This window comes from Arachis ipaensis, chromosome B10 (assembly GCF_059453495.1).
Source record: "Arachis ipaensis isolate K30076 ecotype BB chromosome B10, ASM5945349v1, whole genome shotgun sequence".
Taxonomy (NCBI): domain Eukaryota; kingdom Viridiplantae; phylum Streptophyta; class Magnoliopsida; order Fabales; family Fabaceae; genus Arachis; species Arachis ipaensis.
This window is the reverse complement of record NC_142435.1, coordinates 147,506,498-147,520,863: the sequence shown is the minus strand read 5'-3', so window position 1 is coordinate 147,520,863 and position 14,366 is coordinate 147,506,498. Positions and strand designations below refer to the sequence as shown.

Sequence of the window (14,366 nt, the reverse complement as noted above, 5' to 3'; positions counted from 1 at the left end):
ATATAATTTCTTGAAATATATTTCTTAACCTTCAAACAAATGCCTACTAAGTTTACTTAATTGATAGATAATCAATGAATCAAGTTAAATTTCTGTTTCGTTGATACTTTGTAAAAATTACTTGTTTTATTTATCAACATCTTTGAAATCAGATATTCTATAACTGCACTAAGATTTCAACATAAAATCTCATGCATATTACACTGGTTCAGACAACAAATATACTATTACAACAAAAAAGAAGCAATTTCAAGATTTGTAGCCCTGCACTGCTCCTGACAGACAGTTGAACTCATCATGTTGGCAAATTTCTAAGCAGACGAAGGGCTCGTTCCCAATGCGGTCTCTGAGCCAGAATAATTCGTCTCAAGGCCGGGACTGCTCCGGCCACCACGATTGCCGAATGGTTGTCGCTGTCCATACTCAGATTGTACAGTATTGCCAAGCTTGCCTCAACTGCCTTTTCACTCCCTTCTTCAATCAGCTTCACCAATGGATAAATCGCTCCCTCGGAAATAATAGCTCCACTGGAATCCACCACTCCTTCAGACACTATTCTGTTGAGTTCCACTACAGCATTTTCCTGTGTTTCTCGAGAAAACGAATTTTTAATCTGTTCCAGAAGCCTCGGAATTGTCTCATAAAGTGTAACTTCCACATTGATTGGATCAGAAGAAGTGTTGGAACTAGAGAGAAAATTAAGTTTGACAAGGCAAGCAGCTACCCAATCTTTGTGATAGAGAGGGATCCTCGACCGGAGTATTTCACGAAGCAAGCCGATGAAATGGGAGGAATCTGTTTTGTGCCGGAACTGCTCATTATCGAGTAGTCTTGTCATCAGCCGGGATGCTGCAGATATGGCACGACCGGCTTCTTCGAATTCAATTGTGTATGCTTCTGAAAATTGCTCTTCAACATCAGATTCCATGTCCGCTGCAATGACAAGACAAATTATGAGCCAAAATTTGATCCATAGGTAATATATCCCGGGATCAACGAACAGCCAAGAAATCATTTTCCCAATAAATATGTTGAGAAACCCTTTTGTTCAACTTTTGCCGAGTAGCTAAGTCTATCGGTTGAGCTGGTTCTCTAAATATCCAAGATACTTACAGTGACTAATATCACTGAGAAGGTTTTGGGAATCAAAGAAATCAAAACCCATTGTTGAAAAGAACAAAGCATGTTGAGGCTAAACATAATTGCCAATTTGAATGCGAAAATATTCAACAAAGACTTCCATTCACTAGACATGTATGGACTAGCGTTACTCGCAACCACCTTCACCAAAGTACTCAATAAAAATAGAATAAATCATATTTGGAACTTGTAAGCATATGCTTAAGCAATATTTTTGGGGAACATGTATTAGTTGACTAGTGAATTGGGCTCATATGACACTATAACCATACTTTTGTAGTGAGTTTTATTCTTCAATATAAATAGAGAGAGGATATCTAACATCAAATTAATCATTCCTATATAATCAACCAAGTACACACATATTGAAGCAGAAAACATTATTGTTTTTGCTCAAGAGATTAAAAGAATATGTACTTGTAACAATTCATGTATTGCATATTACAAGTAAGAAATTCCTTACCTGAAATTTTCAGAAGCTTTTGCTGAAAAACAGAGTTGAGACCAGATTCAATATCTGCAGAAATAACAGAGGCCAACGTTTGGTCAGCTAGTGCAACAAACTCGAGCACAGATGCAGCTTTTTCTTGTAAACTGGGTGAAGAGGACTTCAGAATCTCAACAAGACGTGCAATGAAATCAGATTCCAGTATAGCATTCCTGAAGATCCAAATAGAAAAGAAAAAATTCAATGTCAACAAAAACTTCGGAGAGGTTTTATGGCTTCTTGCTCAGATCAATCTAGGAACTCCGTGTAATTAAACTTCAATAACACCATCGAAGTCTGCTTTAGATCCTTATGGTCAACCTGGAGTTTGTTTCTGATATGGCTTGTTCAGTTCTTAACCCAGCTGGAATTTCACTTTTCGCTGTGTCAAACATCTTCTCAGATCCATTAACTGGTCCGTCATAAAACTGAAAAGAATCAATGTACTTGATATTTAATAAACAACCAGATAAAAATCAGCTCAAAATCTGCAGCAAGATATGTAATACTAACCTTCAAATGCATCTCTTTACTGGGGTCTAGTATCTGAGCGACTATGTTCAGAGCCTGCAGAAGCAACTTATCAACCTCAAAGCATTGACGTAACTATTTTAACAAACCAGGCTCTTGCCAGAATTAACTAAAACAAGAAATACATATATACCTTCTCCACAACAGGTTCAGCTATTTCTGAGGACTTTAAAATACTGATTAAAGGATGTAAAACACCCTCAGCTTCAATCATCCGGCAAACAATATTGCTGCATCAAGAAATCATTATGCATCGATTCAGTTTACCAATTATGATTACACAATAAATGGATAAACCTAAAACTATTTTAGCAATTCATCTTATTACGACAACCAAGTCTTACCTTAGCAGAGGCCATGGCTTTCTAATTTCATAAAATATAATTGTTATGTGCTACGTTAAGATTTTCCTCAATTTTCTTTTGTTCCACTTATATCCTATAATGTATATCAGACTTCACAAAATTAACAATGGTCCTACCTAGCAGACAGCCTTTCCAAAGCTTGTATTGCAGCAAATTGGACCTCATTATGATCACAATTCAAAAGACGTACTAAATGTTTAATTGCTCCAGCCTCCTTAAATGCAATGCGCATATGTTCATTGATACATGCACCAGCAATTGACTCAGCAGACCTTACAATTGCAGACTTATCTTCAAGTTCTAATATCAGCACCAAACGAGCAACACCATCCATCCAAGGCAAAAGTGTAAGCAGCTGATCATTTGAACATTCAGATACCGTCTTCTCTTCCATTTCTATAGCCCCAATACGAGCAAGGAATTGCTGTTGTGTCCGTCCAATGATTGCATTGACTTTTGCTTCATCTATGTTAGCATTCTTGTCATCAATATTTAATCCAAGAAGTAATTCTGATGCACCAAATTTGGAATTTCGTCCAGGAGTCTTTTCAATTTCAGTTCCATCTGGTAGTGTGGGCCACGCATGTAATCGTGGGGTGAATGATTTATATGCTGCAGCACCAATTAATGGCACAGGAACCAGTCCTTCTTCAATAACAAGAATTCTATAATAATCATCATCCTTAACAAGTTCCAACAATGCATTTCTTGCTTCCTTTTTAATAACTTTAGAACCTTCTGAATTAGATATTAAGAACTTTGCCTGAAAGAAACTCAGAGAATCATATTTAGGAACTGATGGAACCAATGACCAATTAAATTATCAACAAACTTTACAAAATGTCTCCTAGTTTTTTATTTCCATTCAATTTTAATTGTGAGGAATAAAAACCAGGGGTTCTGTACAAATTTCAGTATTACAGAAATCAGAAAAAGGTATAGCTAACTGAACAGTAAGAATTTTTTAGATAAAAGAAAATGAACAGTAAAAATTATATTCTGCTGATGAAATACCAAATAAATGCAATACAAACAGACTTATCTACCCCTTTCGTTATACTAACCTTGAGAGATAATGAGTTATGACTAAGAGAAAATACAAATACACCATACCAGGGGAGTACAAACAAACAAACTGTCGATTTAACCCAGAAGAATTTTTGTATCACTTCTTTTTAATAAAAGAATTTTATATGTGAATCAGAAAGATTGAGTAAAAAAATTCGGACAACAAGAGATCCTCTTCACAAAGGTGAATTACGGGGGAAAAAAGGAAATATCCAGAGAGCAAAGCTCTTGAATCTCTCAACAAGTGAACAAATCTTAGAGAGAAATTATTCTAAAATGAGCATGATTTGTTTGTTCCCAAAATTCTCTTATTAAAATTATAAGAATACAACTCCAGCCAAATAGACCAGACAATGGCATAGGCTACTACTAACACAAGGATTTTCTTCCTTCCATTTAACAAAGCCAGCAAAACTGGGCAAGATGAATTGGTCCATAGGATTACAACAATAAAATCTTCTCTAATAACTGGGAAAAAGGGAAAATGATATACACCAGCATAACTGGGCAAAATGAACTGGTCCATAGGATTACAACAATAAAATCTTCTCTAACAACTGGGAAAATCATATATACTAATACAATGATAAATCTGAACAGAGAATGTTATAGTCTTATTGCATAATGCACACTGTACCTTGAGATTATTTAATAAAGAATATAGGACCTTTTTGCACTTTGATAGGCTTAACACTAGAGAGAAGGATCAAAAAAATACTTTTCAGCATGTAAAACCAGAATGGCATGTAATATGTATATATTATTAGGAGAGTAACAACTAACAGCGTTCCAATAAACACAAAGGAATCCTCACCAATTTTGGTATAACACCTGATTCAACCATCGCGTCATGATTATTGCGGTTCAATGCTAAATTTGCCAAAATGCCTCCTGCAGCTTCCTTTACTTTCATATCCTCATCATCAAGGTATTTAATAGATAATGGTAGAATGTCACTCTTTGCCATTCTCCTGCAGAGATTCTCATCAACAGATAAATTCCAGAGTGTACCCATACTCTGCTCCTTCACCTGCCAAAAATGAATACAAAAGATTCTCAATTTTGAACACCAGTGAAATATGTGAATATGAATTAAATTTACAGAATAAGAGGTCACATACCTCAGTGGCCAAGGACAATTGCCTCAACAATCTATTTATCTCTTCTACTGCTCCACTATCTGCTACAGCATTCCTATATAGATTGACTGAAGATATTGATCGCAAAAGACCTGCAGCTGCCTCACATGTTGCACTAGACTCTGATCTAAGGAGGTTTGCAATAAGATTAATACAACCAGGAAATTGCATTATAGTGTCAATACACTTCTTTCCACCAAGTGAATATTTCCAGAGAGCAATTATAGCTTGCTCTCTATCCAGAGGATCATGATCTAGGCCTAACATACGGACAAATAAGGCCACATAACCATCACCAAGGCCAGAAGACGTGCTCTCTACTGCATCAATACCCTGAAACAAAATTCAAGTACTCATTATCACTGAAATGTTAACTATAACATTTGAACAATTTTGGAGAAGGAAAATGTTCAGGGTTCTGTAAAGTTGTGTAGTTTCTGCAATTCTGAGTCCACATAGCAGGAAAGAACTGCTTGCATTTCTCAAGGTGCATTGTGGAGACAGGACTTTGTCTTTACTTCTGTGCTCAAATCATTGTATTCTTAAGAGGGTTACGGTTTCACATATCAGATGTGCATAGAGATTGAACTACATTATTTTTCTCAATAATTTTTATCTGAGTTACCTTTTTTTTTTAATAAAAGAAAAACATCAAGACAAGTAAATAATAACACAATTATCCATATAAATTTCTCCTTCTAGCTAACCGATGGAAAGAAGAAATTTTGTCCTCTTATCTTGTAATCTTCTTGTTTCTTAACAGATTTCTTCTTCTATCAAAAGTAAGTATTACATCAAATGAATAGCTGTCTATATTGAATTTATATTATGCACACTCACTACCAAAGTTTTACTACTTCAAGGGACAAACAATCTATGTATCAAAATCAAAAACCCTAAATTTTGAATAATATTTCCTGGTATCACCAACTAGCAAAGCATATTGGCACTAAATTGTTCAAACATAACAACTTTGAATGAAACAGCATGGCCTTCAAAAGTGTGACACTTAGCTATAAGGTTCTAATAAACATATATCACAATAAAAAGAGAAAAGAAACGAGAGAGGGAATTTGAACATACTGAAAGGGATGAAGAGTGTTGTGAGGTGGAATCAGGACCGTTACTACTGACCCTGGGAAGGAGAGAGAGTTTGGAATTTGGTTTTGAGAAGATTGAGAGTCTTGTGTTGATTGGGATGAAAGCAGAGAGATTAGAGGGCGTAAGAACAGTGAAAACCGCCGGAAACATGTTATTCAGAGTGGTTTCTGGGTTTTTCTGGCATTCAACAACAAATTCTATTCATAACAACTAGCGTTGGAGGCTTGCAGCTTAATGCAGGCAACAAGGAAACCATATCTGGGCCAATTTTACTTTGCATTTTTTTTTGGGTTGCCATATATCTCGACCCGCCCAGGTTAAAAACTAATTAGTCGCATATTTGAATTTTATTTAAAAATGTCTAATGAGTTGTTATATATACGATATTTAAACTATTAAGCCTTGCTTAAATAAATAAATATATGTATGATTTAATTTATTTTTATATATATTTATATTTTAATATGTATAATTTTATATATTTATAATAATTAATTTTAATATACACGTAGTATAATTATATTTTTAAAGAGCTAAATAATTTGGTTTTAACGTATATTCCTAAACACATATTAACTAAATATTATTTTATTTTATTTTGTTATAAAATTTCATGAAAAAAGTATTTTTAATACCCAAATATTAATTCCAAAAATAACAAAAACAAACAATTTAATACGGATAGGAAAAGGATCTGATAGTCAAACATTATAGAGTAAAACGAAATAAATTAAGGGAGCCTCTCCTATCAATAATAATCAATGTAGCATACAAAATTTATGTTACAATCTTTAATGTAAATTAAGAAAATATTTAATGTTAGTTTTAAGTTTAAGTTTATTTTGGATTTTATAAAATTATACATATTAGAACATAAATACACATGAAAAATAAACTAAATCATACGTATATTTATATATAATATTTATATTTCGAGTGCATCCGAAATATGACCAGCGCGTCTCGTATCACAAAACGGAATCATTACATTCGAGATACGTTTGTTTTTCAGTTTCTCCTATGGTATCTGAGATATGACTCTAAATATAATTTAATAAATACTTATACATTTATTTAAATCAGTGAATATTTTTTTTTAATTTAAATAAAAAAATTTGTCTATTTATTTCTAAATATTTTTTTATTCTTTTCATTCTAAATATTTTAAATTACTACCCAAAAAAAAATTCAATCAATTATTTTTTAGGCTCCTTTTTTCTATTAGGCTCTCTTGTCATGCATTTTCTTACTTGAGTCCTAAAATATCTATGTCCCCTTCTTTATCTAATTGTTTTCGTTTACTCATGCTTGTGAGGTCTCACCTCACCTCATCACTATTGCGTTGACGAGTATTAAATATTTGGATTGGGTTTTTAAAAAACAAAATCACACTGTAGCATATCAAGTCGTCATTAGATGAAGCAAATTTGTATTCTTAGATCATGTAATTAAGGAGGTAGGATTTAGCTCGTTTATCACTCTTATTATAAATGTGTGATTTGCAAGAGAAAAAAAATTGGTAGCTAAGAAAAACAATTGAAAAAAAATTGGAACAATGTTTTTGAATTAATTATGTTAAAAAAAGTTAATTTTAATTTTAAAAATCAAATTTTGAATTAATTAAATATAATTCTTAATTTAAATGGTCAATGAACCTAAAATGCAACCCATTATTTACGTTATCCGTATCTCAAATTTTGTTCACTTAGCAGAATTGTTAACACATACATAATTTAACAAACAATAATTTCCTCTCAAACAACGATGTATCTCATATAACTATGCAACTAAACTTGAGTATTCGAAATGTTTGCACACATTCATGTTAGTGGCATAGTATGATAAAATTATATTCATGTAGAATTTACATACATATTGACATATCGCATAAGTTTGAAAAATAGTTGAAAACAGCATCATCAAGAATTAGAGTTAGAGTTAGGATTAATGGTTCCTTGTTTTGCCTTAAGGACAAGTTCCTCGGTGGTGGTTCCAATGATTTCATTTGCTCGTTTCAGCCCAACACATATATACCTACCAATCACGTCCTATATTTCAAAAAAAAAAAAAAAAAAAAAAAAACTCAAATCAACAAAGGTAATTATATCTATATAGAGTTAAAAAAAATAACTCACCAAAAAAAAGGTAGAGTATACCTATGGCCATAGCAGCTAAACAATTTAAGTAATACTTAAAAATGTTATTAAAATTATATTTTTAATTTTTATAATTTTTTTATTTTTAAATTAAAAATTGTTAAATAAAAAATATTATTTTATATATAGTTTCAAAATCAAGTTATTGGTTTCTAAAGTATTATAAAATTTTTGAAGTGACTAAGTTAATATAAGATGGAGTTTAAAGTGGTGATTATTATGGTTGCTAAATTATTAAAAATAATTTTTTTTAAATTAAAAGTATTTTTAAATATTAAAAAAATATTACTTTAATTTTAGTAACATTAGCTTAATATAGAGGAAATTAAATCTGACCTGGGTAACAATTCCTAGCTTTTCTAATTTTTGAATTGCATCATCCACATCAAAGTTACAAGTTTCCCCAAACTCTTCCCGAATCAATTCCTCACACCAATTATCAAGACACTGAATCAATTTGCCATACAAATTTATAAGTAGCATTAGCAACACCCTCTTTGTTTTTAAATATTATAAAAACACAAATTAAAGTTTGCAATAAATAAGGGAAATGAAACACACAAAATTCCTCAATTAATATTGTTGTATAAATATTAAATACCTCTCTTGAAGCTTTTCCTTGTTCCATAAGAATAAAGAATGAAATTATTACCTCCTTAACCTGCAAATAAACATTTAAGATTTGCATCTTTTAAGATACATGTAACAATTAATAAAACATCTCATGATATATATTTGAGTAAAGTGATAAATAAACTCTTAAAGAAGAAAAAAAAATCAATAAAATCCTTTAGAACAACAGATGTGGACACACTATCTTTAAATTAGCTTTATATAATTATGGTAGAAAGTTTTAATTTGAACTAACTTATCCACATTTGTTATTCTAGAGAACTTTATTGATATATTTTTTTTAGTCGGTCTAAAATTTAAATCTTTAAAGATTTAGACAAAAGGACAAATAGATAATTAACATTTTAGTTCGTGAATATTTAAATCCCTGAGAATTTGAAAATACATTTAAACAAATAACCTTCTTAAAATCTTGACAAATCGATCCTTCTGTTCATTTAGGTCTGTTAGACTCAGCGAAAAAATCAAACGTGGCTTCCATTAAACTAATTTGGTCGATAAAGATACACACGTAGGAGAGTTTTTAAAATGAAACAAATTAGATCTAGGGATCGATGTGTCCAAATTTTGAAAAGATACAAAATTTAACTGTATTTTCAAATATTCAAAAACTTAAACATCTACAAACCAAAAAATTAGAAATTAATTTATCCTTTTCTCAAAAATTTATTTATCGCTTTACTCTGTATATTTTTTTCACTCACTTCTTGTTGAATTACGTCGTCACATAAATGGAGAAGTGTAGCCTTTCCACTATCAAGTTGTTTGTCATACATTGACTTTGTAATCAAATTTTGGTACACAACCAAATTTTGTTGGAACCTATTTCAAGTAAAATATAAATAGCAACGTTAACTAAACCGTCAGAATTGTTTTATGATTTGATATATTTTACTAAATTATTTAATAAAATTTAATTAAAATACTTACGTGAAATATGTCTTAGCACAATAACCAATTAATGTGGAGAGAACAACTCCAATGACTTTCCAATCAGTTGTGCTCGTTTCAAGTGTACTAACTACAGTAACCTAAAAAAAAATCTGTCACTAATTATTATTCGGAATATAAATACATATTTAACATCTCATAACTTTTTATTATACTACTAAAAAATTTCAAGTTTGATTATTTTACTTAATTATTCTAGTGGCAAAGTATTTAATTGAAAAATAGGTGATCAATATGCATATATATACATAATATTTTTTAATCACAAATAATCTAATGATAATACTAACCAGGCCAAGAACAGCAGAAACAATAAACTTGACCCAATCCATTGGTGTCAAACCTGGATTCTTTTTTTCTGGCTATCAAGCACAAAAGTTTTTAGGTAACGATACAATTGAAATAATACTTTCAGAAATTAAAGCTTCATATATATTATAATAAGGTAACTCACAAGAACTAATTCCAAATCAGCCATTGGAATGCTTCTGAAATGCTTTACAAATATTCCTCGGTCTATTTTCGACTTTGAACTTGCTTGCCTAAATAAACAATTATTGTTTCTAATTACACTTCAATATATTACAATTAATTGAAGATTGGTATATACTAAACAATAGTTATTATATACTAAACGATATATATTTTTTTGGGCTAATCTTGATTATTTCTATGTATATTAACAAAAAGGTTTTAGTTTTTAATGATCATTCTTTTTATTTAAAGATAGAATAGTTTCTCATAAAATATTAGCACAATTGAGACTAGAGACATATGGTAGTAATACCTGTAGATAACAATTATTCTTTCGAATGTAGGTTCTTGGATTTTGGTCTTGTTTAACAAATTGCCAAAACTGTAAATTGTAGCAAATAATTTAGACAAGACAATCAAAATATTAAGCATAAAATTGGGCATTTTGGGATGTTGAAATGGATTACATTTCTTAGTAATACCTCAAAGGCATATTTTCAAGGCGTATTCGTTCATATGCGTCTTCTTGATAATCTTCTGTGTCTGTGTCGTCATTATTCTTTTGAGCATTCTTATGATGTCTTTTAAACCTTTTTAAGAAAATCTTTTCCAACCTGCATGCATGCATTCACCATATATATGTCACAAAACTTTATCAACATAATAAATACCCATACATGAAGATCAGATGAATTTTTAAATATTAACTTCACATATGAAGATGAGATGAATTTTTTTTTTCTTTAAAGAATTTTTTTTATGAGAAAAGTTAATTATGTTTATATGATTGGAAAAGTATGAGGAGCCAATAGAATATTTTTTATGGAAGTTTAGAGAGTATTAGAGATATAACCATTAGTGTTACCTTTTCCCATCAGTTGAAGCTTTTGAGATGAGTAGTATCATGACATTGTATTAGAGTTCTAGATCCAAAAGGTCAAGAGTTCGATCCTTGGTGAATACAAAAATCAGTTTAAGTTTTTGGGAAGATGTTTATTATCCCTAGTACTCGGATGGTTATTCTAGATAGTATGGGGATGTTCATTGTATACATTGTACAAATAAGTCATTGTCTTCCTAGCGGGACTCTTAATTATTATATTGTAAACACATATATAAAGAGACACATCCAAAAAATATATCTATAAAGACACTTCTATTAAACATAGCCATAAAAAATATATTTTTATTAGACACATCTACAAGACACTTCCATTAAATATAATAATAAATAAGAATTGACAGAAATGAGCAGAAATGCTGTTGGTAACGTAGCAGAAGCCTTAAACTTAATAGTAATCAAGACTTTGCTAAATGGATCATGTTTGGTCTAATTAATTAATAAATAAACTGATGGTGGAATAATTCCTTGCCTGGTTTTTCTCAATAAATAGGCCCAAAATCTAGCAATGAGCATATCCACTTTCTCCATTATAAAGAAATCAATTGTGCGATCGATTCCAATTCCACGTCTAAAGATAACATACTAAAATAGTACCAAGTGTTAGTTATTCATTTTTATAAATAACTCAGAAACTTGAAAAAGAAAAAAAAAGGACAATAATTTTGATTGCTATTGTAGATCTTTTAATTTAATATATATATCCAAAAAAAACTTAGGTATAGTTTGTTTTCAGATACTGAAATTAAGAGATTGAAATTTAAATATTGTATTTAGTAATCAGATACTGAAACTGAATTTTTAATTTTAAAATACAAAATTTTAATTTATTCAGTATTTTTAGAAAATAGAAATGGGAGTGAAATTTTTAAGAACAAAAACTAAAATTTTGATAATATTCTTTTAAAAAATATTCTTATTTAATTTTTTAAATTCTAAATTCACCTTTTAGTGTCTATGTTTATTTTAAACTGAACATAATAACGAGACATAATTCAGTTCAGTATATTTTACAACAAAAATAATAACATCTTGCATAAACGAATAACATAATGAAACTACTTTATAACTAATATATACTACTATTAGATTTAAATTATACCTTATCAGAAAAATCTGGAAGGTTGTCACGAGGATGTCTTTCGAAATATTTTCTCAAAAGTTTCTTATCAAGCTACATTCAATAAAAAAAAAATGTTATTTGCTACTTAAACAATCAAGCATATCAAATATTGTATAATATTATGACTTAAAAAAATATATATATATATATATAAGAATAATTGCAAACCTTAGATTCATCAACGGTAATGGGAAGATTTAAAAGATATTGGCCTGAAAGAGCTACATCAATCTCTTCATCAGTCGCAATCTTGAAGTTGCTCTTTTCCATAACCTGTATTAATCATTCACAAATATTTCTATCTTGTTTATATCATGATTCTCAGAACTAAATCGAATTGATTGGTTCGGTCTTATTCGATTACTAAATGTCTAAATCAGTTTGGTTTAAAATAAAAATCGCTTGATAGTAAATCAGTCAAAAATTGATTAACTAATTAAATTGGTGCGTTTTTTAATAATTAACCGATTTAAAATAATAAATCACAAAAAATTAATCTTTTTACAAAATTTATATATTTTATACATAAATATATTATTTTATTATATTAAATTAAAATACCTGAAAGAGGAATTTCAAAAAATTCTGTTCAAGTTGATCAATTTCTTCATTGGATAATTTTTGTTGCTCTAATTTGGAAGCCCCATATACAGGATCAAAAAGAGCATAGAGTTGCTGTGAGCCCAAAAAGAAATGAATTAGTTTCCATAATGTTTTTGGTAAGGTAAAATTAAAAAAGAATGAGTACCATCATATCCTCAAACTGCAGATGATACCATGCTCGAATTGTATACTCTATTCTCTTACACAGCTTCAGAAATTCAGCTCGGTCCGAACCATGTTCTACTCATTGTGTCAACTATGTTAGCAACTCAAACTACCACTTAACACTATTTTGGAATGTTTTAAGAACTCAAGTTGATACAAAAATTAGTTTTAACAAAAAAGTTGCTAATAAATTAGAAAGATTCTAAGAATAGTGTCTGGTAATTGAATCGGTTAAAAAATTTAAAGATTCAATCGAAACTCAACCGGAATTGAATTGAATATAATAAAATAATATATTTCTTTAGATAAAAATAATTTTTTTCTATTCTATTATTTTAAATCGATTAACTAGTATAAAATTAGTTCAACCAATTAACTAATTTTTTTATCCGTTCATTACTAACCGGTTTTTTATCTGAATCGAATTTGTTTGGTGATCGGTTCGATTCGATTCAAAATTTTTGTTATGAATTCCGCTAAGGAGCCAATGGAGTATTTGTACAATGTGTACAATGGGCTATTTATTTGGTCCAATATGAGTTAAAAAATGAACATCCAGATAAAATACTACTAATTTCTCAAACGCAATACATCCATACTATCCAGAATAACCATCCAGGTACAGAAATAATAAACATCTGATATTCTACTGAATCGAACATCTCTAAACCCCTATTATACACATTGTACAAATACTCCATTGGCTCTCTATACTTCCTCTTTTTGTTATTACCAAAAGCAAAAGCAAGAAGTAGAAATGAAAAGAAAACTTACTAATAAGATTGGCCAATGTCAATATAAGTCTTGGTTTAAGAATAGGAATGACAGATTCACGCTCTAATCTTATGACTTCATTGTTCCTTTGGTGAGCCATGCATGCATGTATTTGCAAATTAAATTGGAATTCAACTAAGAGATTGCTTATTATATCAAATCATAGTCTTGGTTACACAATATCATGGAATATGCTAAGATTCATAGGCAAATTCATGCATGCTTCAAGTAACAATCATCAGATAACAAAAATACAAGAAATGCTAGAAAGAAAATAATGTTTCTCTTTACATTATTATTCTTGTCTATAAAATTTGAGTTCGATTTCTACGGAAGAGGAATTCTCATACATGGCCATTATTTATTCTTTGCAAGAGATGTGCGCTAACAAAAATTCTAGTAGGTACACGTACATTACATAAAATATATAGTTTGAACTATTCAAAATTATTATTCCCCTTTTTTTCAACAAAAACAAATATATTTTCTTATTGGTCAACGATTATGGTTTGCCAACGTGTCATTCTAAGTAGCATGGGAATGTGAAATAATTTCCTATTATCCACTATGTTTGATAAAATTCTATGGAATAAATAATTTGTTATCTTTTACTAATCTTAATTTTTTGTCTGACCATATTTTTTACTTCGACAAATTAAGAATTGATCTGTCATAAATCTAAGTTACATTTAAAAATTTATCGTTAATTATTGAATTACTGCATGCACAAAATAAAATTCAAACTTTCAATATTT

General features: G+C 30.0%; 2 protein-coding genes and 1 long non-coding RNA gene across 3 annotated transcripts in view; 1 reads left to right on the top strand and 2 right to left on the bottom strand.

Moving 5' to 3' along the window:
• The window catches only part of LOC148582048 (uncharacterized), a 115,216-nt gene that overhangs the window by 62,123 nt on the left and 38,727 nt on the right, over positions 1-14,366 (top strand). The gene's annotated exons all lie outside the window — the stretch shown is intronic.
• Positions 108-6,184, bottom strand: LOC107623111 (ARM repeat superfamily protein). The gene is made up of 9 exons (XM_016325266.3): positions 5,814-6,184; positions 4,713-5,063; positions 4,406-4,621; positions 2,640-3,286; positions 2,292-2,388; positions 2,141-2,194; positions 1,949-2,055; positions 1,604-1,800; positions 108-933 (listed from the first exon to the last, which is right to left on the bottom strand). The coding sequence occupies exons 1-9, from the start codon at positions 5,979-5,981 to the stop codon at positions 296-298; spliced, it is 2,475 nt and encodes an 824-aa protein (XP_016180752.1). The 5' UTR covers positions 5,982-6,184; the 3' UTR covers positions 108-295.
• Positions 7,751-13,711, bottom strand: LOC107621245 (uncharacterized). Its single transcript, XM_088501620.1, has 15 exons — positions 13,612-13,711; positions 12,818-12,912; positions 12,631-12,744; positions 12,238-12,342; positions 12,049-12,120; positions 11,419-11,531; positions 10,528-10,659; positions 10,359-10,427; positions 10,026-10,113; positions 9,862-9,933; positions 9,551-9,651; positions 9,325-9,442; positions 8,589-8,648; positions 8,324-8,434; positions 7,751-7,879 (listed from the first exon to the last, which is right to left on the bottom strand). The coding sequence occupies exons 1-15, from the start codon at positions 13,709-13,711 to the stop codon at positions 7,751-7,753; spliced, it is 1,479 nt and encodes a 492-aa protein (XP_088357746.1).

Coding starts and splice junctions, on each gene's coding strand:
- LOC107623111 (XM_016325266.3), bottom strand. CDS start 5,981: ATGTTTCCGGCGGTTTTCACTGTTCTTACGCCCTCTAATCTCTCTGCT. Junction 5,064..5,813: donor AACACTCTTCATCCCTTTCA/GTATGTTCAAAT, acceptor ATTTTGTTTCAG/GGTATTGATGCAGTAGAGAG. Junction 934..1,603: donor AAAGCTTCTGAAAATTTCAG/GTAAGGAATTTC, acceptor TTGTCATTGCAG/CGGACATGGAATCTGATGTT.
- LOC107621245 (XM_088501620.1), bottom strand. CDS start 13,711: ATGGCTCACCAAAGGAACAATGAAGTCATAAGATTAGAGCGTGAATCT. Junction 10,114..10,358: donor AGAATAATTGTTATCTACAG/GTATTACTACCA, acceptor TTGTTTATTTAG/GCAAGCAAGTTCAAAGTCGA. Junction 9,443..9,550: donor TGTGCTAAGACATATTTCAC/GTAAGTATTTTA, acceptor TACTTGAAATAG/GTTCCAACAAAATTTGGTTG.